The sequence below is a fragment of the Aquila chrysaetos genome, chromosome 1, assembly GCF_900496995.4.
Source record: "Aquila chrysaetos chrysaetos chromosome 1, bAquChr1.4, whole genome shotgun sequence".
NCBI classification, from domain to species: domain Eukaryota; kingdom Metazoa; phylum Chordata; class Aves; order Accipitriformes; family Accipitridae; genus Aquila; species Aquila chrysaetos.
In genome coordinates, this window is record NC_044004.1 from 29,710,886 (window position 1) to 29,738,221 (window position 27,336).

Consider the following 27,336-nt stretch of genomic DNA (forward strand, 5'->3'; position numbering starts at 1 on the left):
TTCTTATTTCTGATATTTCAAAGGGGAGCTTAATTTACAGGTCCAGAAGAAAACAAAAAAATTACTATTGGCTTTCAGATATCTAATTAAAAAAATGGTACAGGTAGCAGAAATTTTACGTGTTAACAACATTCCATCTGTATAGGACCAATATAGCTACTCCTGATTAGTTATGACGAAGTTTGCTTTTTTGTTTAAAAAAAAAAAAAGTATAAGGAGGCATTCACCTTTTAAAAAGGGTTACAAAATAAATACAGCAGCACTTTTAATTTCTTAAGCATTGAAAATTTTCATTATCTCTTCCTATAACTCAGAACTAAACAAATATGCTAGAAGAAAATGGCTTTGGGGGTCCAATTTATGGCACATTTCTTGTATACTTGGTGTTAATATGTCAGTATTTCCTTTTCTCTTTGAGATTACTCTGACTAGAATACAGTATATATGGCTATGTAATTCACCAGCCTGGCTGAATATCAGTCTTTTAGCTGATGCCTGTCAGATTTTAAAGCACTCTATCTGGTTGGGTTTTTTTTTTCCCCCAAACATAGTTTTGTTTAAAATCCTAAAACTTTTAACATAAATTCTATCAGCAGACTATGGAATAAGCTGTCAAGAACTGTATCTCTGTTACAAAACCAAAAAAGTAAGAGCAAATCCACAGTGGTCTTACATGACACATTAAGATGAGTCAATGAAACATATCTCAATGAAGGCAAGAAACAAAACAGCATTTTTTCCATGTTAGTCAAATGTAGTCACTTACTGAAGAAAGTACTTTTTAATACTGATGTTAAACTTTTCTTCTGTTCTGAACTAAAACAATTTCTACTTTTTAAAACCTGCAAAACCAACAGTGTAAAAGTCTTTCAAGTTAGTGCACTGCAAGTTGTTACAGTAAATCAGTTTCACATTTTTTTATTGTGAAAACGTTTTCAAAGTTTGCTCGCATGCAAGACACTTTTTGAAATGAATTAACAGAAAAAACCATACATCTGAATAGGTAGTTTACTTCCAGTGGAAACATGCACTGCTGTTCAGGGAAACCAGCTATGATATTGATACTCAATCTCATAAAGCCACATTTTCACCCCCAAGGAAAAACTGGTATTAGATAATTTTCTGATCTTTTTCCTCTACTCCCTGGCAAGAAAAAGAGATCTTTGAAACATTAGCTATTCTTAGTCCTGTTGCTTCTGAACAGTACTAACAGCAATTTTACAAAAAAGAAAGCACAAAACACAACAATTAACATAAAAAACCCAAACAAAGTATTTACATGAGACAAAGCAATGTTTCACTGAGTTATAACAACATATTAACTCACCTGCAGTGTTTCTATTTGTTTTCTGATACTGTTGTTAGATGGCATCTAAATAAAGCAATGTGAGACAGCAAAACATAACAAACATGAGAATGGAAGGCACATGCATGTTAGATGAAAAAAAGCACAAAACCAACAGATAGCTGTCTAGTAAGGACTCTATTCAGTAGAAATACAGGTTTTGCTACAGCGGCAGAAAACGTTCCTCCAACTTTCAAGGTTTTGTGGTAACAGACACTAAGATTAAACTGTGAAAAAAAAATTATTCTTTTCCACCCAACAGTGGTACAGAATGATAGACACTTTTCTCTCTCATTTCAGCAGCTTGCTTAAATGTTCCTTCCTCTCCCCAGAAGAGGTGGTAAGGACACCACAACAACTCAGCTTCATCCAAGAATCTATCTGCTTTCTGACAAACCTGCTTGAATTAGTCTATCTAAATAGTAGTCAAAAAGTAAGCAAACCGTTTCACAATACTGACCCAGTGTTATTGCCTGCTGAATAAATTCAGAATTTTGGTTACACTACAGTGTGTAAAGAAATGCCCTGCTGGGCTCAATGCTGAAACAGCATCCCAACAGCTTTGTGGGACAAGGCCAGCTATACGTATACCAAGAAACACCCGTTGGTACACTCCTGGTCTAAACTGACACTTACAACTCACTTATCTGCTATTTGCATCAGTCCAGTCCCCTAAGCTTCCTCCTTTCAGCAAGGCTAGGATGTTTTCCCCATACAATAAGCCTGCTTTGAGGATAACTAAAGGTCGTGTGCACTGAAACCAGTACAAAGAGTTTACAGGGGCAATAAATATTGCTAGTACTGGATTAGGATTCAGATCGCTCTCAGGAACATTATCAAGTAGAACGCAGCACAGAAATACCACAGGGTAAGGCAAGGTATGAATATACTATGCATCAGGTACTATGGGGCAACTGCGAAGATGTGAGCTTTCACACCATGGCAAATGGGAAATTACTTATTTCTGTCACCAAAGTGTGACCACACAGTGTTCATTGCTAGGTAAGAATTTGCACTGGGCAGTCACCAGGGAATAAAGTGAGCACCATAAATCCATGACCTACATTACCTCTTGTCAACTTGCTAATGGGCCTGTACTTTTCATAGAATATCCCTGCGACACAGTCTCAGTGTTGTCGTTCTTTCAAACATTAGTTTGTTAATTTCAACTAATACAGTAGGGGTGGATAAACCTTTTCAGTACTCTAAAGTATCTTCCAGTAACTCTCAAAATTACTTTATTAAATAACAAAGACACTGGAGACAATGGATGTGGAATCCTTATTGCATTTTACGTATTTAGGTAACTGCAAATAAAATAACTTTAGTCATTAGGAAATCAGGAAATAAAATGGGGAAGGGGAAATCTAAGACTAAACTGCTGTGAACTCAAATTTATAAATTAATGAGATTCTTATTACAGAGTGCATGCATTTAATTAGCTTCAGAAACAAAGGAACACAGTAATTCATAAGACACATTAGGACAGTGAGGGTGTATTTCTCAAGATTAAACTCAACAAAGTTTCTGAATAAGGTAGGCATCCAAAAAACCAATAGTATTCAGTGGGTCAAATTAAACCAAACCATAAAATATCCTAAATATCTCACTGATGGCACAGCATCATAAAACTGCAAATTCTGAATTGCAGAAATTCATATGTAGGATTTCTGCTGAATAGAGCCTTACAGTAAACATGTTAAGCTGTTAGTGGTTAACAGAACTAAGTAAAATATAAAATGCATGCTCAGCAACTACCAGTTAAACTCACTGGCATTTATAGTTTTAATACATCCATTATCAGCAATGGACATTATGCCAGAAAAACGCAACTCCTAGACTGTAAGAATTTTTTTAAAGCTTTAAAAACAAAAGCAAAAGCAGCCTCCATAAGCAAAACAAACAACAAAACAAAAATCAAGGCAAATATTGCAAAAGAACTGCAATGTTAGATGAAAAATATACAAAAACCCAACAAGCAACAGAAAAGTGTGAAAGATGTCATGAAAACAAAATGACCCTTAAAAACCAATCCAAGCAGCTAAACCTGTTTCCTTTTGATTTCATGCTGGTTTACGTATTTTACTAATAAGCTTCGGAATTGTCACTCATACTTAACCAGAATGAATATTGTGAAGGTGGATCAAAGAATTTATTAAAATTATCTAAATCAATACACTAGGCAAAATCATGAACTATGTTAATCGAAATTAAGGAAAGAACATGTACAACAATTAATGCTACAGGAAAGTCACTAATACAAATCCCTAATTTCTAAGTATCTCGATCTCTTTATGAACCAACTCATGTTTACAATGCTATCAAGTGAAGCCATGATTTAAAGGGACACTGTAATTTTTATTTGGAAAATATATATCACAGGCTGTAGATATTATCTCTTTTCTGGACTCCCAATTCATTTTCTATTCCTTCAAAAAGTGAAGAAGAGAAAGAAATTTTGCACTTACTATACATTCTACTTATTTTCTCACATATAATTTGCACATGAAGAATCACAGTTTGTACCTTCTCTGGCATAAATAGCGTTTATTAGCAGATACTCCTCCTGCAGATTTTACTCAATAAAACCGATAGCCCCCAAGAGAGCCACATCCATTTCCAGCATTACATAGCATCACAAATACTTACTACTAAGTTTAATACTAATGGAGACTTAAGGCATTTAATTAAAAAAAACCCCAAAATTCACAGTGTCCTTTTAAACAGCCAAATATTCATTGCTTATGTGGCATGAGAATGCCGAGAACATATCAGAATAAACGCTATTGATTTGCAACAGTTCCTGAATCAAAAAGGATTCTTACCTTTAGATGTGACAAACAGTTCTGCAGGAAAACGTGCCAGTTATTTAAAAAAAACTGTTTCTGACTGACACACAACAGGCAGGTGATCAATGGATACAAAGCCTATGAGTAGGGGGGAAAAAGAATTGATCAAATTGCTCTTTGCAGACCTCCCAAGTTTTGTACACTGAGAATGAGACACACAGTCGGTTCTTGTCTCACAGTTTTAGCATTGCACGGCAGCCTTTTCCCCTGCACTAGGACACGCATGCCAGGCGTAGTGTCCTGGGTATAACCTATGTGCTGTAAGAGGTCATGGTGTAAGACTGGGGCAGTGGGACCACAGCGAAGCTCATCTCCTAGCAAGGTCTGATCTCAAACAAAGACTGAGAGCAGATCTCACCCTTCATACAATATTTGCTCTTTCCCTGCAACCACATTATCCAATTCAAGGGGTCCTACATGCTGGGAGAGGGAACTGCCTTTAAGAAGAATATTCAGGAAAAACATCATCAACTCAGTAAAAACCAAGGCAGACTTTAGGTTGTCAGATACGTTACTTCTACTTAAGGTCTACTTTTAGTAAGGAATGAAGCACAATTTAATGAAGCCTGTGAATATGCAGACTAGCATGACGTTGCTTTGCTTTAGTAACATAAGATTTGTTTAAACACTACATACTTTAACAGAACACATAATGGTCATTATCTGACTGCAGATTATCTTGTTATGGAGCAAAACTAAAGAATGAGGATGAATAGGCAAACTGTAATCTTGATGTAACCATGTTTCTGACTCCATAAATAAAATCACATTGTGAATACTAACATCAACTACTTTATGTTATTCTTGCATAAGGAGTTTAACCATGTACAATGACATATGCTTTATATGCTCAGAATACCAGAAAGTAAAGCTCATCTCTAACATGAAAGTGAGAATACATAATTTTAAATTCACTTGCATTTACTGAAAAACATAATTTTAAATTCACTTGCATTTACTGAATATGCCAACTGTGATCCAAAATCTAGCTCTACATTTCCAGCAAAGTGAAGTGAATCAACTTGAAACATGGCTGCCACGGTCATCAGGAGTTACCAAATTCTGCATTAGTAAGCGACTTAAATCCTTGCTAAGATGCAGTTTTAGGGGAAAAACTAAGATGCAGTCTTAGGGGAAAAGAAACCCACAGATATTTATATCTGAAAGAGATAATAAAAAAATACTGGAAAAAGAAAAACAAAGTATATGAGGAGAGGAGAAAACAAGCAAAGCAGGGCTATTAACAGGCTGCTATTTTGCTGGAAAAGTCTTGTCTGACACTTCTATCTTTTAATTAAACATAATTTAAATACACAGGCTCCCTGAATGCAAGTTCTTTTTAGAAGAGACGTTAGGTTAAATAACTCTGTGCTAAAACCCACTAAAATAAACAAAAACAAGCATTGATTTCAAGACAACCTCACAAGTGAGATAACAGAGCATGTATCTTGCACAAAGAAACAAATCAGAATTAGAGCAAATGCCCATACACTGTGAATTTAATTATACTTGAACTGAGGAGTTAAGATTTAAATTAATACAGCTGTTAGCTTTTCCTCATATAATGTTCTAGCATAAAAGTCTAAGATGAGCAAAATGGAGAAGTTGAAATATTTCTTTAAAATACCAGCGAATGCTTCTTTCTTGAACTCAATTCAAAGGTAGTCTGATAAAGCATCTCCACAAAATTTTTCAAACATGGCACATTCACTTCATTTTTAACAGCCTATTAAAAAAAATACACACATAAATGGGTTTAAGTTTATACAGAAGGCAATTTAAATATACATTAAGATGTCCATGAATTCAAGAACATTCAAAAGTTAAATCTCACATTAGGTTAGTATTTAAGGGTACTTATCTGAAATATAAACAGAAGTAAAAGAAATCATATCATACACTACAACCATACAGTTAAAAACAACCCAACAAACCCACAACAAAGCAAACCCAAAAATCCATTAAAAAAACCACTATTTTAAGAACATGGCCTGTATTCTGTACTTGAAGAAAAAGTATCTGCCATCAACTAACAAATAAAACCTACACTGAAACTCTTCATAAGCATAATTCCATATATTTCAAAAAATAATACCCATAACTTTTTCACTGTTGCCCTCTTCAATGTTCCCCTTTTCTTTTACGTTCTCCAGTTCTGAAAACTGAAAACTTAGGAAATGATACACAGGATTACCAGCCAACTAACCATGTAAATTGTCTTTGTCCAGCTTTCAGAATTAATGAAACAGATACACGGAGCCCTACACCTTTTTTACCCACTCTGTCCTTGCACACAGAACAGCCTTCCTTCCACAAACCAGGCAGCTACCTTTATAAAAAACTCTGCAAGTCTCTTAGGCTTTTCTCTGAATACCTGTGATGATCCATTTAAACATTATTCTCAACCTAGTGTTTAATACTGTTTCTGCTTTATTTATCAAATTGGCGGGTGGGGTGTTGGAGAGGGGGTTGGCTTTTCTGGAAGAGATCCTCTATACTCGTAACTCCCCTATAAGGTAATTTTTTGTTAGTTTTTATTATTCAGAGTTATTAGAAGATATGTCATGTCCACCTTGCTAAGAACACTCTGAAAACATTCATGATGGGGAAGCATAAAAAATGGTATATAATACCTCTGTAATCTGTGTACAAATCCAAAAAGAAAGAACTGAGAAAGTAGCTGTGTTTTAAATCACTTCCTACATACCCTCAAATTATTTATCTTTTGCTATTCTTAAGCTATAAATTGATCAGTACCCCACTAGCTCCACATGAGAAATTATTTGTTGCCAGCACCACACTGTTGCTTTGGGATATAACCTTGGGCTTACAGATCAGCCTTAACTTCCCCACTGTAAAATATGCTGTCAGTCCTCATACCTGCAGGGTCCAAATCAGGCCACATTTTTTAAAATGCCTGAATGGCTAAGCAGGAGAATGACAGTAAAGAGGTCACAATGCCAAAACCCAACACCTTCCTCACTTAAGCAATCTTCTGTATCCAAGTTACAGAAAAATCTAGATTCATTCCTTCGTCTGCTTCAAAAAGATTCAAACTTGCATCTCACATCTTCCAAGAGAATGACTAACCCTCTCAACTGCATCTCAATCTGGGATGGGGCTCTCCGCTTCTATTTAAGAAGCTCCATTTGTATGGAACGATTAAAGAGTCAATGAGTCAGAAGGAAATATCAAGCCTCTCTCACCAACCATTTAAAGTGCTGATTCAGGCTATGCTTGTAGGAAGCGATCCACAAAACAACACACGTGCTCTGCACAGCCGGTGTGCGTGCCTCCACGGTTACCACTGGATAGTCCCAATTCCCAAATGCTGTTTCTGTCTCGTTACTGTATGTGCAGTTTTCACTTTATTTAAATTACGATTTTGCAAACTAATATTCGTGTTTACCTAAATGCTAAGTACTTTCACTATGCACTGCCCACTCCAACTGCCAACCAACTATGGAGTTCAAAATGACAAATGTGTTCACTTTTTAACAGGACAAGAAATTCTTCTCTAAAAGAGTGTAAGTATGGCCAGGTAAGATCAAGAATTCAGTCAATAAACAGCTACTACTAACACCACCTCTTTGTGGTCATGCCTTAAAAAGAAAGATTGTCTCCCTTCTAATTTAAAAAAACCCAAACACCCAAGGTTGAGACCACTGAAGGGAGAGAAGCATTTCCCCATGGCTCAGGGCTAGGCAGATCGTTTGAAAGAGAATGCAGAGTTCAGAGAGATTTATCTTTTTTTTTTCTACGAGCTTGCTTAGATGGGATCCCCACCTGGCCTGCTAGTCTTTGTAGATGCCATTCTACGAAACGGGATCTACACCTCCCAGTTCTCCAGATATAGCAAGATACGCCCCTATAATCAGTCGTAACATGGAGCCACGACCTGCCATTTTTCAGGACAGCACGCCGAACACACTGTGGCCTAGCATTTGCTAATACAACTATCATTTCAGACAACAATCACAGCAAGTATCCATCTACTACAATGTAACTTTCTGAGCTTGTGGTAAATGGTCAGCTTGAGGTATACTGAGCTGCCGTAACTTCCCGTTGACTTGTTGACTAAGCTTTACACAACTGAGCAAAGCAGCCTGCGATGAAGGGGGAGAACCTGTCCTGACTGAAAGCATTCTCACAAGCAGCATTATAGGCACTGTACATGCAACACTGTGATGACATAGAGGTTTTTTTCTTGTTCATGGCTGCTGAGTAAGATTTCTGGCTTGAGATTTAAGACATATATGGGAGATGATTGACTGCTCTTCCACTGGAAGGATTACATCTAGTGGACACTTACCTCTACGAACAATTTTTTTTTAATTAGCCAAAACCTACATTCTTCCTTCCTGCATAGGAGTTCACACTCTCCCTATCAGACTGTAAAAACGTTACATATCTCAGTTTATTCTAGAAAGAACTTAACCGGTTTTGGCTAATAAAGAAGAGTCAGTGGGACCCTTGAGTGAACAAGTATTAGACCAAGGAAATTTCAAATTTTTAGAGCAAATATAAGATTACACAGTGCTCTGGTGATAAAAGGGCCTAGAAAATAGACAGTTTTAAAAAGTTCTGAAAAAAGACTGGGAACTAGCTAATACAGAAATCACACTGACACATTTCCCTTTAAAAGATTATGTAGGTGCTTGTAATTTACTTAATAGTCTTTTTGAATCTGTAAAAATTTAATATTGTGATGATTAATGGAAGCAATTTTAACAATGATAGCCTAATTGAAAGTGATCAGAATAGCAGGGGGAAAAAAAAAAAAAAATACTTACAGCAGCCACAGGGATAAGAATTTCCACAAACAAACCAGCAAGTGCATGTTTTATATCTTTATCTTTTACTTCCAGGAAGTATTGAGCACATTCCTTAGTAAGGAAGCATTAGAAAAATGTTTAGAAAAAAGATGACAAATGTCACTATGCCATAAAAACCACTAGCAGCATCACACTAAATGTCAGTTTGAATTTAAATCATGCAATGTGTTTAAATTATTCTTATATTCCTTGACAATATCAACTTTGCAAAACATTAGAAACTCTAAATCCTGTTTTTCTAGCAATTAAAAAGAAATTGAAAGAACATTTGTAATACCAGATACCTATTTACTTTCTACTCAGAATATAAAGAGTACTCAGAATATAAAAGAATATAAATACGCACATTTTTCCTCAGATTATTCTGAAGTTTTAAAAAAATAAACACTTATCTCTGTTGAATGATTAAAAAATAATTTCTTTATATACTCATTTTCATTTTCAAGATGACCTTGATGCAAAGAAAATTTTACAGAGGAATAAATACTCCATACACGTTTGCACACCAAACTTACCACTCTGGATACAATCTAAAGCACTTGTGTATGTGTCATTTTTTTCAGGCTTGAGATCAATGTCAATGGCTGTTAAATAGCTCTAGTGAAATTTATGACTAAGTTGCAGTAACTTCAGTTAATGTGGAATGGGCAAGTTATTCATTAGGACAATTTTTAATCCACAATCAAGAGCAGCAAACAAAGAGATTTTTAAGTCTGAAAATTAACTGTAGTGTGTTTTAAACAAAAGTGTTTCTTGGCATCTCAGCTATTAAAAAAAGGTATATCAAGTAACTTTTTTCTTTAACCTACTGCTTTCATAAAGAAAGAAAATTATTTGATTGCTACCCATTTTCATTTAGTCGAATAAATTCATATATTACAGGTTTGCCACATTACTGAGACAATTGAGAATGAGTTCTCATTATGCTAGGTACTCACGAACTGCAGAGAAACAAATGATTCATTTGAGAACTTATGAACCTCTGAGAACTTACGAACTAAACAGAAAAGGATGAAGGACAACACACAAGTAGAATGAGCGACTGATCACAGCAAGCATCATTGTAGCTTCATGACTTAATCAAAATTACACTTATTTCAGTTTTCTGTAATATTCATTTACCTGCATGAACTGAAACGATGCTTCAAAATCCTCCACGGGATACATCTTTACTCGAAAAAACTTCATTCCCATAATCAAACTGATGATACTTTGTACTACATGAGGACTCTGCTCTTTTTGTCGCAGTTCCTTTAATTCAGTGACAAACTTCTTCCTAACAGCTTGAAACCTGAACAAGCAATATAGATGGCAATTATTTGCATTCTTAGTTACTTTTATATGTTGTCTATAATTTTGAACCAATTTCTTTTGTCTGTTAGTGATAACAGCACCTACAGTAAAAGAAACACAACTAAGATGAACCCTAATACTTTATATCTAGTTATAGAGTGCCTATGATGATCAGCACATTAGAATATACTCGATAACTGAACAATTACTATTGACTGATACCAGGCCTCCTTTCCCTGCACCTACAAGTTGACAGCAAAGCAATTCAGTATTGTACTAAAGATTATTTCTTGATTTGTTCAAATTTCTTGTGCTGGAACACGAGACAGACATGCCAGAACACACCCAACTACACTTGACACGTAAGGGATTAGTTACTGGGGTCATTAATAAATGCTGCTATATTAAATAGTCTTTAAGTCTAGAGTGATTTTTCCCCAAATGCAGAAGAGTCAGAGACTGAACTTACTTTGATTGAGCAAGAACCCCTGTCACTTCTGCATATAAGTCTGCAATTATATGCACATTCCCAGTGTTGGTTCCTGAATACCTGAAGAGAAAAAGGGGGGGGGAAGAAAAAAAAAAAAAAGGTGTTAAATACAACTTTGTTCTTCTAAACCCCAAGCGTGTTCTCAATTACAAACAAAAAGTTTGTTCCATAGCAAAGAGATTGTTACCATAAAAACAATGAAAGTCAAACATAAAATGCATGGGTTAACGTTTAAAGTGATGTCGTTTTATTGAGCGGACGTAAGAGACATACTCTGCATAAGAAGTTTACCTCTAGTTATCCAAACTCAGACTTTTCTTACTCTGGCTGGCTGTGCAAATCATTCTGCATATTCTAAGCAAAATAAACTTAGCATTATATTGAACACAGCTGTGTTCTTTCAAGATATGTTTTCAGTTTAAAGATATCAACCAGTGTTCGTTTACAGTATTATCACCAACATGTTACATGTGAGGCAAAGGAGAACAATCACAACAATCAAGCACAGGCTGGTAATACACACAAAATATTTTAAAGTACGCAAGTGAAACTTACCCTTCCTTATGTTTAAAGTGCTTAAAAGCCAAGTTTAGAACTTCATGTACTAAAGGATCTGGCACTGGATGAACAGGTATCTGAAATGCAGATATCATTTATATGTATGTAACTATGCATGTATATATACACATAGGTATGAAGGAAGTAAATAAACAGTACTGTGAGATGCCCTGTAGAAATCTCTCCTACTAGTGTCAAAGGACACATCCTTTGTTGACATATGATATCAAGTTAATTCTGCAATATATGAATGTTTACACAACCTGTACTGGCATTCTCTTAAAGTATTTTTGCATACTGGCTTTTAGGGATTAAATCCATAATAAAATAAACAACAGTAATGTAAACACTATGGATTTGCCATCAAAATTTATCAGATTACGTTAACTATGCATCTTTCCACTCTTTCTACCTTGTGTGGTGTTACTATCACAGATTTAACCTCAAAATGCAATTCATCTCGATATAAAGGAAGACAAAACCAAAAAATAAGAATGCAGAAGAGATATCATCTCCATTTCAGACTTTCTGCAGATGAAAGCAGCCCAAACATATAAAAATCTTCCTAGCAATAAATAACAATTTAGTAAGAAACCAAAACCAACCATTGATTAGAAGGCCCTTTTTTACTGAAGTTCTCTTTGACATCACCACTTTTCTCAGGTTTAAAAGAGAACATTTGCTTAAAAACCAAATGTATTCTTAAAAAAAAAGCACGATATATAATTATGAAGTCATAGTATCTTTAAAACTTCAAAGCAATTTAGGTAGGGACTAGAATAACCCTATTAAATATTACTGTTTAAGAGTGATTACGATTTTCACTAAAATACATTAGAAGAAAAGATTACTGTCTTGTCTACAGAAAATTAAGCACACGCTGCTTGAGAATTTCATACTCTTCTTCATCAAGCAAGCTATTTGTCCAAGAACTTCCAGTTACTGGAACTGGCTATTTACATGCACATTCATACAATGAGTAATATGTACTCGTTTAAGCAAAAGATTTTTGTTCTTACATAGGTCATGTCTGTCACCCTCTCTCTGGTTGCTCTGGGCATATTACAGAAGGGGCTGTATCATACCCTTTGCATCCTCTAAAACCAGTTTTTAAGAATTAAACAATGATAGGGCTCCCAGGAAGACAGGAAGATGGATGTAATGTGAATGTAAATATGTTTATTGATAAAAAGCCATCCTTTCGGCGCTTTGTTTGACTGCCTAATTGCAGAGTCATGTTACAGGCAGAACATACAAACGCTCCTTTAGGTAACTTTTAATATTAAATTGACCGAAAGAGTCTCTTAAGTGGTGTATCTATGTTTAGAGGCCCATTGCAGGTCTTTAGCAGAGGAAAATATCCTTATCAGAAAAATACCTATCTTGTCTGGAGTACAAGCATGAGAGGCTCACCAAGCATTACAGGAGTCACCACAGACTCTCTTCAAGACCAAAACTTTGGCACCTCTCCTGACGTCTCAATCACTGGCAACATGTACGCTACTCAACAGAAAAACTAATACCAGTTCAAAATACAGAAGCTACCCATACAACCCTGCAATCCTAAACAAGCAATTCCATTTCCCTTTTTTTTCTTTCACACCAATAGAAAATTTAGGCAGGGACAGAGCACAAACTAAAGATTTTCTGTAAAACACTAACACATGAGAGTTTGATGGTTTTAATATCTCTGCACATGCAGTATAGGAATATCACTTTGGATGATTGGTCGGTGTCTCAAAGAAGGATAGGCAGCTTTTTTGTTTTACTGTTTTCATTTTTCCCTATATCAGAAACATGTCATACACAACCACATAAACAGAAATCACCTACACATTATTTGCAAACTAAACCACAGTCCTTGCTTTACTTAGTACAGAAAGCCATTTAATTTTTATGTACCTATACATAAAAGACATAAACTACTTAAGTATTTGAAACATGAAATTTGGTCAAGTCTGCTTCATGTTTCAACTGTTTCTTACAGCAATCTTTTTCTTCTCTCAAAAAATGCAAGAAAAAAAATGCTGCTACTTGAAGCCAAACTCTATCCTCTTGTCCATACACCAATGCAAATTTGATATTAACAGAAATTGTGCATGACATCATCTAGCACTACACTATAAGGCCAAGCAAAATTACATACCCTTTCTAATTTTTTTAAAAAGTGACATTTGAATGTTGTCATTCAATGATTTCACATTGTATTTTAAAAATGTTTAAGCAGACAAAAGGTACTGAATATAAATAAAATATTATTTTTTACAGTCTTGCTTTTTGCAGTACATCAGCAGCTTTGACTTAGTGGGTCCAAGACATATGAACCAAGATAAGGCAGGCATGTAAAGAAAAGACAGGAGAGGCGAAAGGCTTTACGCAACTGAGAGTATATTTACAGCCTTGCATATGCGCATCATATATATGCTCCAGTTTTTAATACAAACGTTTAAAGGAGATGATCAAAACTGACGTTAAAAGCAAAAGATTAAAAGAAGTTTGCCAAAGCAAAAGAGCTTACCTGTTTTAGAACCTCTATTAAAACTAAACAAAAAATGAAATCTACAGCTAAGTCCCTCCTTTCAAGTAGATAATCTCTTTCACGTTGTTGGTCATCTCTAAAATAAGAAATCAAGAACACACGTATCATACACCAGACTGAATACAAATATTGCAGAGAAGGGGTACACATGTCTTTCATGTAATCATTGTTGCACACGTGTAAAATGGATGGTTAGAAAGACTTTGGGGTTTAGTGCATTACTGACATCTTGCCCCCTCCTAAAAGGGCCTGCCAACAACCAAAACAATTCAAAAAGGGACAAACTAGCTTGGAATTATCAGCATCCAACTTCCTTCTATAAATCAACCCCCAAATCATTAAGTCACTTCATGCATATCATCTACGCAAGTTAAATATACTACCTCAAAGAAGGCCATGCTCTTTCTACAAAGACTTAGGTAATGACAGATGCAAATACAAAATACTTGTCAGAAAAGTACAAAGCTCGAATTTTCTTACAAGAAAGCACACAAAAATTAAACAGACTTTTGCAATGAAAACTCGTACCCCTTCGATTTTGTGCTAGACCGAGGTCTATATTCGTAAGATTCATCTTCTGTTCCATTTTGACGCCTGTACCAGTCAAACAAGGTGCGTAATAAGGAGGGGAGACAGTGCTCTGCTACTGAGCTCATAGAGCTTATCAACTGAAAAAAAAGTAAGAAAAGTAGTTTAGCATGATAAAGCAATCTAAAAATCTTAGCATTATAATCATTCCTTCAAATGGTTTTCAATGTTAAAAACCATGTGTCATATAATTTTACAAAGTGGCAACTTTATGTATCATTTTCACGTAGGAAAATTACTGTAAATATGACACACTAAGTCAATTACGATGATAAATTTAAGCAAAGTGTTCTGAAGCTCCCGGGGATCACAGAATCCTAAATTTATACAGATAACCCATATAAAGCCATTGTGAAAACAGCAGAGATTTTAGGATGCCCCTGAATGTTGCCACATGTATCTCTGAAGTATATGTACCTTTACATTACAAATGACAGATAAGAGGTCACCTTCCTGAACTGAGGAAGTACATAACCTTCAAAAACATGCTTCTTTGGTTATTATACAAACAAAAATAAGAGCCTTTTAGATATTCTATTGTACTTTTAATACATTTGACTGGTCTAGATCTCAAGCTATATTTACTTTCAGCGTACCTCCCCTATCTAGTGCTGTCTTCTAGAAAACCCGTATGAGCTGTAAAGTTCTCCGTGAAACAGTGGCAATAGAAACCATTATAGAAGGAAGACTTTAACATGGTATGAAACTTAAATTCTCTAGGCTTCCTTTAACTTAAACAGAACTCGTCAGTGCTCAAGCTTGGAGAGGGGAAGAATGACTGGAGAAAGACAGCATAAAGCAGCTATAAACTCCCTGCGAGGAGGCAGCAGGGAGCAAGCCCATCCCCAAAACACTGGCTGGAAAAGGAGAGTTACCTACCACATTTGTCACTGATACCATGTATTAATTACCTCTTGCATCTTTCAAATAAGAGGTTTCAATAGAAGCCATCCTCATGCTATAACTTATCTATTATTCGTTATTCCGGAAAACCAAGATAACTTCAATGCCATTACTTCTTTGTCCTCATTTGAAGCATCTTGGATTTTCAGGTTTGGGGAAGGGATGGGGGCAGGTGAACCATATGGAAACCTCAGGAGGATCTCTTTCAACCATCTGAATACTCTACTCAGCTTGTTAACCAGTCAGCTATTCAAATCACAATAATTAAGTAGCATTCTTGACTCTCTGAAAAATCCTTTAATTATATAAACAAGAGGAGAAACTTCCTCAAAATAAGTTTAAATCATATTCTTATTCTGTAAGTTCATAAAATTTTAAATTCCAGTATACAATACAAACTACATATATTCCAAATCTGAACAGGAACTAGGTTTCATTAAGAAATTTTTACTAGAATGATGAGATTACTTTTTCTCTTACTATTCTTGTCTGTCAATATGACACTCACTACAAAGGGATTCAATGTAAAAACCAGGCATGCCTGCTGGAGGAGGGGCACGCACATTGAGCTAACTGCACAAAAAGATGAAGGCAGTTATTGCAGGCAACACAAAAGCATACAAAGCCTTTTTAACACAGAAAAGAAACAAAAGCTAGAAATACTCTGTAGGCTTGCTATAATGCCTTGCATCTCAGAACAAAAGGCTAAATTTTTAGAATACCTTCATTCTTACACTAATATATGTTGAAATCTTTATGACGTGCTTTGGAAACCAAGCATGTTGTAAGCCTGTTCCTTGTGCACTGATATCCATAAAAAAATAAATACCCAGTCAACTAACCAACCTACATTCGACTTCTAGAAGTGGACAGTAAAAACAAGCTCAATTTTACCACTTTGAAGTTAGATTGTGATCTGAAATGAAGCAGTGCGTGATGAAGAGGAATGCATACAAATTAAGGTGTTGCTCAAGAGAATTTTCTGATGTGGCAGAGGTCTGACAAATTTCCTCAGAAAAAACCAAGATGCAGAAAAGAGGAAAGAAAAATTATGAGGAAATTTGAGATACTTGTGGGCTACTATTAAAACCATCATCCTTCAGTAAGAGAAAGCATCAAAAAAAGGAACTCAAAAGACCCATTTGTATTGATAAAGCTTCAAAAAATTTTCACTGAGACTTTATGTGCAAGAAATGCCTGTTGCTTGCATCAGCCTGGGGTACTCAACCATCTCTGTTGACCTCACTCCAGCCATGAGCAGAAATCACAAGTTAAAACCATTAATATATTTTGGAATTAAAAAAAAAAAAAAGATTCAGAAAGAACCCTTCTCATGAGTTACTAAACCGAATGTATTAGACTCAGCATAAGATCATCAATGTAACTGGTAATCCTTAGAATGAAAGCTAAAGCTAAACTTGATGAAGAAGGGATCTATGACCAACCACAGCAATCCAAAATCTGTTTTGCCTTCAGAATTTACTGTCAATACCCATACCCCAAATAACCTAAACACTGGGGAAATACTTCAATATCTTTCTCTGAAAATAACAATTTCTCTTTCTTTAAAAATAATGATATATCCAATACGTTGCACAGCGCTATGTTCATACAGCAACTACACACACAAGAGGACAGGAACAGATTAAGTGTACACTTAAATTACCCTGTGCTGTCAATGTAAAATGACCCCACAAAGCACTTCTACTTCTCTGCTCTCCTTCTGAAATGACAGGTTTATTAGTAGAAGAAAAAGGAAAGCTGCACTTTAAGCTTTACTAAACCTTTTCCTGAGGTTTTCCTGCAAGTTTACAGAGTATATTAATACTACTATCATTCATAAATGTTCCAGCAGTTAGGCAATTTACATCATCTTCCACAGAAACAAGCTGTATCACATGCATTAAAAAATTTGACATTGGTTAAGTGCTAAACCCAGAAACTACTGGCATTATAAAGCATTTTTCTCTTGAAACGAAAAAATCAGTTTTACATTATAATTATTTATTTCCTGTCAAGTTCTGCATCCATATCATTCTAATGAAAAGGCACTGGAATTATCAGGAAGGTGAAATCTTTGTTCATATTACATAGCTGCTAAGCAGAACATGAGCTATATGCTTATTGTTCTTATTTAATATAATTACCATACTGCTTGGATACTAAATTCAAGTTCACCTGGTATAAAAATTGTAAGAAACCCCTTTTAGTTTAGTATTAAATTATGCCTAGGTTGAAAACAGCAATCCAGACAAAGAGATCCTGTAATGCCCAAGAGAACAGGGCTGCGCTAGTCATCATGACGTATACTTAACATTCCTCATAATGAAACAGCAAAGCATGCTCCAGTCTTAAAAGGCCGTAGCACATTACTAACTGCTGCACTTAACATACCCAACAGTATATTGAGAGGTAAGGAGAGAGATAAGCAAAATTATACTAAGATGCTAGAGGCCAAATTCCAGCTATGGCCAAAATCCTGATCCTGAAAACATCGCTCAAGTTGTGCCTAATAATGAACAAGCCTGAACCCCAGAGACACATCTGCTTTCAGTCACTGAGATGGCCAAGATATGCTTCTGCGTGATCATAACGTTTTGGTATCTTAGGACAAGAGTCGGAAATTGCCAAGTATGATTCCTACAACAAACAAAAGATGAAAAATACAAGCTATTTCAGTTTCAAGCTGTACAAGCAAAAATATTTTAAGAAATGTAATATATGCTCTAAAAAAAATTCCTCTCCGGTAGCTTCTTGATGCACTGGGAATGATAAAGGGAAAGCACTGGTACTAAAATGCTAAGATTTTTTAACAGTTTAGAAGTGTAACAACATAAACATTCCCTTCTCATTTTCCAAACTTTCATCTCTCTTAGCTAAATTTACATTTTTGTTTCAATTAAAACCTCAGTCGACAAATAAAAGAATTGTACTATTTGAAAATTAGAAACTCTTGATTTTGCACACTCAGATATAATAGCAGCCCTCTTGATCTGGTTATGCTTCCAACAGAAACAACTTACAATCCCATTAAACAGCTATTGTACTTTTTCATGATAGAGACAGGCAACACTACACACCTTCCTCCTCCATCCCTCTTCTCATCACTTCCTGAGCTGAGAGAATGAGTGTTAACTAGATACCTTCTTACTCCCAGAGTCCCTCCTGTGTTTCAGTCATGCTCTTTTTATTCACAAAGTATAACGCTTACTAGCTCTTTTTATTCACAAAGTATAACGCTTACTAGCTCAGACACCGTATCAGTACAGCTAAAGCCACTTTTTAGACTCAAATTCCTAACTCCATGAAGATCTCTGGGTGAACAAGGTTGGCCTAGCAACAGCTCAAGCTTCTCTGCCAGATGCTATGGCTGTGTACTCTGGATCCTCCTCTCTCCCGTACTTTGCCAGTCTCTTTTTACTCTGCAGTCTTCTGCACTCCCCGAGAATTGATCTTAATATGGGTTTCATACACCCAGCAATGAACTGAGAGAAGCAATCTTAATCCGTTTTGCCAAACAACGTTCAAAATTCCCTATCAAAATTCACAATCCCTGTCACCAGAAGGGAGACATTCTGCTCTGACTTTCTAAAGTAGTTACTCAGTACCATTAAAATTCAGATCTCAGTGAACCCAAAGTAGATTACCAGTAGAAAAAGAACAAAATAAGAACTCACACACATATACACATACACAATCAAAACAAATTATTTTAAGAGTACTACATTTTCAGGAAAACAAGTTTATTTGTATATTACAATATTTCAAAAGTTATATGTTTTATTTTTTTACTTTTCTTCACTCAGCATATTTTTAGAACCTCATGTAGTTTAATACACAACTACTACTGATTTATAAAAAGCATCCTTAACTGAGGAAAAATGTGTAAGGTGGGAGTTAGTAGAAAAATTAGTAATATTACTGATTTACAGATTTCCTTAGTTCATCCCTATCATGCATATTATTTAGCTTTTACAATAAAATACTGTAGCTACCAAAGAATTTATGCCCTATCCCCCCTCACCCGTTTTCCTTGCTTATGAGTAAACTTGCATTTAGGAGATAATGGCCTTACAGCAGGTTAGATTAGAAAACATTAAAAGGCTACGTGAGGTTTTTGGTGGTGGTTTTGTTTTTGTTTTTCTTTGAAAAGGAAATTATACATCAAATATTACATGCTATTATTTGTTTCTCTTTTGGGAGGAGGGAAAGGAGGTGCATGGATGGCATTAACTGAAAAGTAGGGGCAGGTCCACAGATTTCACTGCAATGTCTAATACCTATATCCGAGGAGTAATGGAAAGCATTAAACAAAAATCCAGTTACAGAAGATATGGACAGAACACTAAACTTCATGCAGTAAGACACTGTTCGGTAACAGTTAAGAACAGGAACAGGCACATAACGGGGCTTCATCTGAATGCTGCCTCTCCATTGCAAAGAAGTAGTTATGGGACAAAAACATGCCTATACTATGAAAGATTTAGAAATACAGACAATAAACATGAATAAATTGAACAGAGAGTTATTCCATGTACAGTTCACTTATAGTAAGTGAAACAGAATAGCCTCACAGTGTGACTATACACTCAGTAAAGGACAAAGTAGCATTTAAAATCTACCTTGTGCCTTCTGCCACAGAACCAAAAAGCCCTCAGTAAAGCTGTGTTACTGAAATTAACACTATTTGCTTATAAAAGCAGAACCCCAAACACGGAAACAATAAGTGATATAGGCTGAGGTTACACAAAGCTTGTTAACAGGAATAGAAATAAATTAAGTCTTCTCGTATTTCAGCATCTTTCCTCCAGCATCTCTCACTGCTACCTTCAAATAATTAATCTATTCTAGTAGTTTCTTACTATCATATTCTACAATGGAAAATAAAGTCTAACTAACATTCAAGGTCTAAATCTTCTGACACTGATTCAGACGTGGATGTTCCATGTCATTTCAACAGTGGAACCACTATTCTGCAAAAACAGAGGCCACCTTAATCCAATAAAAACTGCCTTCAACTACATGTTTCCTACCTGATCAAACTGAAGATCTTCACCTCTTTGAAGAGATCTGGACAAGAGCTTTTCCTGTAGAGAAAAAAATAAAAAGAAACGTGAATTTCACAGTGCAATTGACTGTTATCAATGATAGATTCCTTCTTTCTCAGTTATATCACAGAACAAAGAAACAACTTTTAATGTGAATATTTGCATTATTTTTAATCTACAACCATTTCTGAAGATGTGAAGTGTACTCACAAAATAGAAGAATACAGATCTAAATCTAATTTGGTAGCTTAATAGCAATAACGTTAAAGACTGACAAACAGAAAATGTCAGACACCTCTCCCAAACAGCAGGGCCTACAGCGGTATGCTCAACAGACATAGCTGGCAGTGGGTGCCAAGTGTAACTTAGAAGGAAAGCCATTCCCATCTGAATTAACAAGCATATTCATGTTCATATAAGGCAGTTATTGTAAGCTACAAGAATGAATTTTAAAATGCCTTCACAAAGGCAGAGACAATTGTTCAATGCATTTCCAGTCTGCGCTTCTCCTGAACTACAATGAAAAATAGCTAGAAAACCTATGTCAATAATAACTTGCTTTACATTTGAAATAACTTTGTAAGGTACAGAAAAGATGCAATATTACTAGAGTTTAATCATTACAATATTTCATTGCTACCAGTACCATAAGACATAATTTAATTTTACTTTTAACAGAGCAGTATATTCCTGACAAAATAATTTAGTGAGAATTAAAGCATTAAGAAAACAAAACACTCATGAACTGTAATAGTAATGTAACAGTAATTCTTACTAGTCACTGTGGAGAGTACCAAATTATACAGTTACAAGAAATAAAACTTTTATAGTCTCTTGCTAGGGTATCCTGGAAAGTAAAAAAAAAGAAAAGGGGAAGTGGGGGAGAGGGGAAGGGGTGTGTGTGTGTGTGTGTGTGTGTGTGGTCAGCAAGGGGATTGAAAAAAAAAAAAAGTAAGTCCCATGTACTGGCTCTGAGGGTCAATGATTTATGGTAAGCCAAATGCCACAGTAACAGCTTTAAGGGTGTACTACAAAGCAGTAAGATATATAAAGATGTAATGAGCATTTCTTGCTACTTAAAGAAATTTTAAACTATTTTTCACTTTATTGTAAATGAATCAAAAATGTTATCTTTGATGAGGAAAGTAGAAAAAGTACTCAAGGTAAGGAGTTAATACCTCACATTAAATTGCAGTAAGCAAACAAAGAGCTTTTAGGGAGCAAGTTAAGTCAAGCAGTAAGCTGGAAGAGCTGTTACCTTGCCTGGTCTGGGATGTAAAAGGAGGTGTCAGCAGTACTGATAGCCAGTACTGCTCTCAACAGGTTGTGCCTCAGTTAACACAAAATAACTGCTCAGTAGTTTAGTAAGAGACAACACCCATGCTGTCAAGGCTGTTGACAAAAATTTTAAAAGTCAATATTGCTTGGCATTTAACACTTACAAGGCTGCAACGGAGAGGTTATATGTTAAAACAGATAAAAATTGGGATTGCATGTACTAAGTCTAAGACTCAAACTGGCGGCTTATTTTCACTTGTCCTAATCATAATCTTGAAAATACGAGACAATTTCTGGCATTTTCTGTGATGAGTGCAGCTGTATTTGGTGTTCAAAAGGACACAATCTCTGGCAACTATTACAGCCTCTGAAAACTTGAATTCAACATTGCCCAGGCAAAAACCATTTGCTTACTCTGGAAGTATAACTTGAAATAATATAGGTACCAATTCACAAGTCAGACTATTTTCCCCTTCTATAATCCAAAGAAACCCACTTAATTGTCTAAGAAAACACTGCCATTTATGTATACTTCCAGTATGCCTAAATAAAAAATATCTCAAAGAAGAAGGTGGTTTCAGGAAAATGCATTTAATATTCTGAAATAGTTCTATGTGTTCATCTATTGATGTATTAGCCAATGTTCTTTCACTGTGCAAAGAGGAAAGCAAAGGGGAAAAGGTTTCAGAAGCTGGTAAATAAACATTTCTTTGAGTCCTACAAATTCATATAATTTTACATGTTATGTCTGTTCAAAATACTGTTATGAGAATTGACATTTTGCAGCAGATACTAAAAGCTCCAGAGAGCACTGGCAAATCAGAATTCCCTTTTAACTTGAACTCCTCCCTACCCTTTTTTTATAAGGAAACGCCTACTGTAGGTGAATTCATGTTAACTGTACTATGCTTTTAGATAAACTGCACAAATAATTGTAATCTTATCTATAAAGCAGAAACACGAGAAATGTTCCACCCTATATAAACATCGTATATTACTAAATAAGCTGAAGGAAAATAACCAGAAAACTATTTCCTGAGAAGATAGAGAAATTACTTTCCTGTAAGAAGACAGTAAAAGTCAGGTTCCTTAAGTCTTCTTATGATACAATGCCCCAACATGCCGCGTTTCCAGCATGGTACTATGAAACTATGATACAGGTGAACAAACACTGGGTTTATTATACCCATTGCATGTGTCTAAAACCAGAAATAGCTAAAGAAAAGAATGATAACAAATCAAAGAGAAGTGAAATAATCTCCAAGTCTTCAGATGAAGTGAAATCCATGTCAATAGATAGCAAACTATTTTTAAGATAGTTCTGAAAGTTTGAGCCCCCACATTCTATACTAATTGAGACACTTCTGTACATTAGATGTTGATATAACTTTTAAGATTTTTAGTATCAGAAAGAAGGAAGACCTTGCAAGTTCATAATCCTCTCTATTATTTTTCCTCAGCATTAAAGATCCTAACTGCTAAAAGGTAAATATCACTGTAGTTAATGTAACACCGACCAAACAAATGTGACATAAGCAAATAATACTCTCTAACCCAGTCTCAGGTTTATCAAGGCCTTTGAATTATTTGTATGGCTTTAAAATTTATTTTCCTTCAATGCTGTCTTCTAACTCTGCTTTGTCATGGCCCCAGTCATCTCACATGACTTACAAAAATCTACCCAACAGCATAAAGTAAAGGTCTGGAAACTTTCACTGAATTAATAATTTAAGATTTATTTTCCTGGCTTCCTGAAGTTCAGAGAAAGATGGAAATAATAGGTCTACATTTGTCTTTTACAAGTGAAATGAAAAAAAAAAAACCAAAAACCCAAAACAAAAAAACCAAACCAACCTACTATTGAATTAACCAAAGAGCATTTTGCATGCATTGTGTAAAGCAGAAATGTCAACATATGGCAGGCAGCAGAGATCAGGATGTAGACAGACATGTGTGTGCTGTGCAAACAACTGCACCCATGGAAAAAGGTACCACCCGTTGGCCCCTCTCCAGTATTCACCAGCACCGTCCTCTGGTGGTTAGTGCACCTCAGCAGGGCGGCTCAGGTGAACACAGCAGAACTCGAGCACTTGTTTCTGTCCTCCGAGCTGCAAGTAAGAGACCAGACCAGTGATGCTGCCTTGCCTCCTGCAGCCCAATTGCTGGGCAGCACCTGCGTTCTTGCCCCCGCGTCAGAGCAGCATAGGAGAAAGGCTGTGCTGAAGAAATGCAGTGTGCTAAATTTTACAGACTTCAGACAAGCTTTTGAAAGCACCTTGGCAAGACTTACAAAAGCATACAGTGCTAGTCTGAGTTTAGTTTCTCCATGATGGAATAAAATCATTGGTGTTGGCCACAGGCTTAAATATTCTTGCTAGTTTTGACTTAAATGTGAGACTGAACTACAGTTTAGTAAGTTAGCAGTGTAACTAGCTAACAGCTTGGTGACTTGGTGGCACCATGTTAAACTCTCTGCTTGAATTCTAACTGTCTATATTTACATGCAGCCTGACAAAATATAAGGTAACTGAGTTTATCACTAATCTTTTTCACTGGTATAGTTTGTTCCACATTTGGGAAAGGCTGGTATCATGCCTTACAGTCATCCTTGCTCAGCTGAGGAAGAGTATTTTAAGCTACAATAAATTGTGTCTGAGCCCTTTTTCCTTTAAAACTATATATTACTACAAAAGACTTAGAAGATTAAAAAAAAAAAAAGTGTTTTAATTTAATTTACTTACTAAAAGGATGATCTTCCTTCCTGCGGTTACACTCGCTACTTGAATCATTTATTTTAAGCATTTGCTGATAAGCTCTTTCTGTAACTTTGGAAACTGCAGTATTAAAATTTTGCAAGCAGAGAACTCTTAATAAAATCAGTGAAACTAGTTTGTTACTCACTGAGTATGGTAAGTGAATTCACAGCCAGAGAAACCATTTAGTTACTTTTTAAAATCACAAGTCAGTTACTTCTAAATGAAACCCATACATCTAGCTAAAACAGTACTGTCCCCTTACCTCCAGGTGCTGTCTTCATCTGAAGTTACTTTTTTTTTTTTAATTATTTTTTAATTAATTTTTGCTCCCCTACTGGCACGTTCATCTTCAAGTTTTAAAAAGTGCCTAGCTCCTAACTTTAATTGGTCTGGCTCCAAATTCTCTCCAACAACCTAGCTTCATCTAACACATTAAAGATTTATGTAACACTATATATATTCTCCACATTATTATTTGTGGCCAAGCCATCCCACAAAATCAAATCACACTAAAATGATAAAAGGCTTTCCTCTCTTCCATTAAAGCCTTTTCTCCAGTCTCAGTCAGTGCCTTTTCTGTGCCCTTTCAGCCTTTTATCTTTCTTTTTAAATGTCATACACTAGAACTGGATAGTCAGTATTTATATCAAATACTACGTACAAAAATAAAACCACTTCAGTACTTTAGTATTTCCTTCCATTGAGACACCTAAGGATTCCCTTCTACCTCTTCGTGTTACAGAGGCTCAGGTTGTTTCACTTTTCCAAAGCTTTTGGCACCTCTTTTAAATTGCTGCTTTTCTGTATAGTCTGTCCTTCCCACCAACATAAAATAAGGAAAGCTGGCTATATGTATAAATTTACATTTGATTGCATTAAAAAACATTTTGTTTAAAGGAATTCAACTTAGCAAATGAACCCAGACAGAAGTGTTGAAGACCTTCACAAATTACTACTCCAGCAATATTTATAATTTCTTATTTTATCCCAAAGAATTTTATACATACTGTATACACACAAAATACCAATTTCAGAATCTTATTAGTAAAAGATCCTGACTAAGGCAGACTTCATGCAATCACCATAAAACCTCACCAGACAACAGAGGTGGGAATCACTCTTCTTGTTTTGCAGCACAAGTGAACTCCAGGGCTATTATATTTACCTTCTTACCAGTATTCCGGTTAGGAGATTTAACTCCAAACTAGCTGTGTCTACAGGAAGAGCCCTCTTCAGCTCACCTGAATTAAGCCAGTCCATGTCATTCTGGCCAAGCACTACCCTCCCCGTACGTTTAGGGGCCGAGGCAGCGGCATTCGCAGCAGTAGGCACGCAGACCACCGCGAGCAGAGCTGTCTGCCTTTCCACCCACAGCATCACCACCCCTAGAGCTCTCCTCTCATTTCTTAGCTACGTACCCTTCACCATTTGCCTGCCCCTTGTCCTACAAAGTTTCTGTGCTTTCTTACCAAACCCTCCCAAACACCTGACTCTTGAATGTCTGTAAGGAAACAGACAAGTTATGTTTAAGTTGTAGGCTTGCCTGGTACACACACAAACACACACGTGTATATATAATGTATACCTAAGTAGGCGTGTATAAAGAAATGTTTCCTTTTCTTCAGCCTTTGATCTAATGGTTTTAGTTGAAGATGATTCCATCAGTGACACCACAAAAGATGTTTAGCCACATTTTTGCGTTCTTTTGGACTGCTGCTTAATAACATTTTTTCCTACTAAGTTTCGAAACTGGGGCTCGAGTGCTCACATGTGCACTTCTGCACATGAACACTTCTGCAAGCAGCAGTTGCAAACAGAGGCCTTGTGTGAGCCAGCCCTCTGTGAGCAGCAGCATCCCGCCTGCTCAGCAAATTTCCAAGTTAAAAAAAACCTTTCTTTTCCCCCCCAGAAATTTCCAAGTTAAAAAAAAAAAAAAAAAAATCCTTTTACTTCAAGATCATGTGGTCTGGATCATCAACAGAATTTTCCATTTTGCCTAATCTGCAATATATGCTGGCTACTTTATTCTTCCAGGTGTTCGTGTCATTACTTTGGAAAACAAACCAGATGTATCTTTTCTTGAAAGTATATTGTCAAAGTATTATTTCAAAGAAACATCAACAGGAAACACACTTCGCAGTGTTAATGAAGGAACATTTTTTGTTGTCGCTATTTCCTTTTGTATCTTTACAGAACTTATGAATATTAAGAGGTCTTGTTTCCAGTAACCACTATGTAACAGTTTTGAAGGAAGTCAATAAAACTTAATCCAGGTAGCAACCCTGTTTACAGAAGCCTATTTATTCTTGAAATAATCCCTTTGAAAAGTCAACAATATCTGGGGGATGTTTTTTTCAGTAACCATACATACGATAAATCAGCCTATTCTAAAAAAAAAGCAGGACGATTTCAAGGGATACTATGAAAAAAGGGACTCACCAAAGGTTCAGCCATTACAACTTCAATTTTCTTTTCAGCTTGAACAGCAAATTCAGCGAAGAGGCTTTTGATGACATACTCGCCAGGTTTGACATCTGGATCAATAGTAATGTTAGACATGATGATGCCTCTCTTTTCCCAGGTGGAAACAACACTTGGAGAAACTCTGCGTTTATTTACTCTGCTGGGTGGCGTGGAGGCTAGAGAAAAAATAAAAAGAGAAAAATAAAGAGCTATAAAGCAGAGCTTCTAAACACAGTGCCTGTCACTTCTTTACTTACCTGTCCACGACATGGACGTATTCACATGGTAAATTCTGTAAACCAGAAGGAGGAAATAACTAGCTATAACATCCAACAAGAATTTTTTTTTTTTTTTTTAAATTAGGTGGGAAATTCTACTCGAAGTTGCATAC

General features: G+C 35.8%; 1 protein-coding gene across 4 annotated transcripts in view; it reads right to left on the bottom strand.

Annotated features, from left to right (window-relative positions):
- Window positions 1-27,115, bottom strand: part of FRYL (FRY like transcription coactivator) — a 103,651-nt gene extending 76,536 nt beyond the window's left edge. For 3 of the 4 annotated variants that reach the window (XM_029999084.2, XM_041118277.1, XM_041118250.1), the window contains exons 1-10: window positions 26,922-27,115; window positions 20,434-20,487; window positions 14,438-14,577; window positions 13,889-13,985; window positions 11,368-11,447; window positions 10,792-10,872; window positions 10,152-10,320; window positions 8,988-9,080; window positions 5,822-5,920; window positions 4,171-4,272 (exon numbers count right to left, since the gene is read on the bottom strand). In XM_029999084.2, coding sequence (XP_029854944.1) covers window positions 4,171-4,272; window positions 5,822-5,920; window positions 8,988-9,080; window positions 10,152-10,320; window positions 10,792-10,872; window positions 11,368-11,447; window positions 13,889-13,985; window positions 14,438-14,577; window positions 20,434-20,487; window positions 26,922-27,041 — 1,035 coding nt within the window. In that variant the 5' untranslated portion in view covers window positions 27,042-27,115. Of the gene's footprint in view, window positions 1-1,327; window positions 1,373-4,170; window positions 4,273-5,821; window positions 5,921-8,987; window positions 9,081-10,151; window positions 10,321-10,791; window positions 10,873-11,367; window positions 11,448-13,888; window positions 13,986-14,437; window positions 14,578-20,433; window positions 20,488-26,921 lie in introns of all 4 variants that reach the window. The other variant, XM_029998272.2, reaches the window with a different exon arrangement.
- Between the last annotated feature and the right edge of the window lie 221 nt (window positions 27,116-27,336).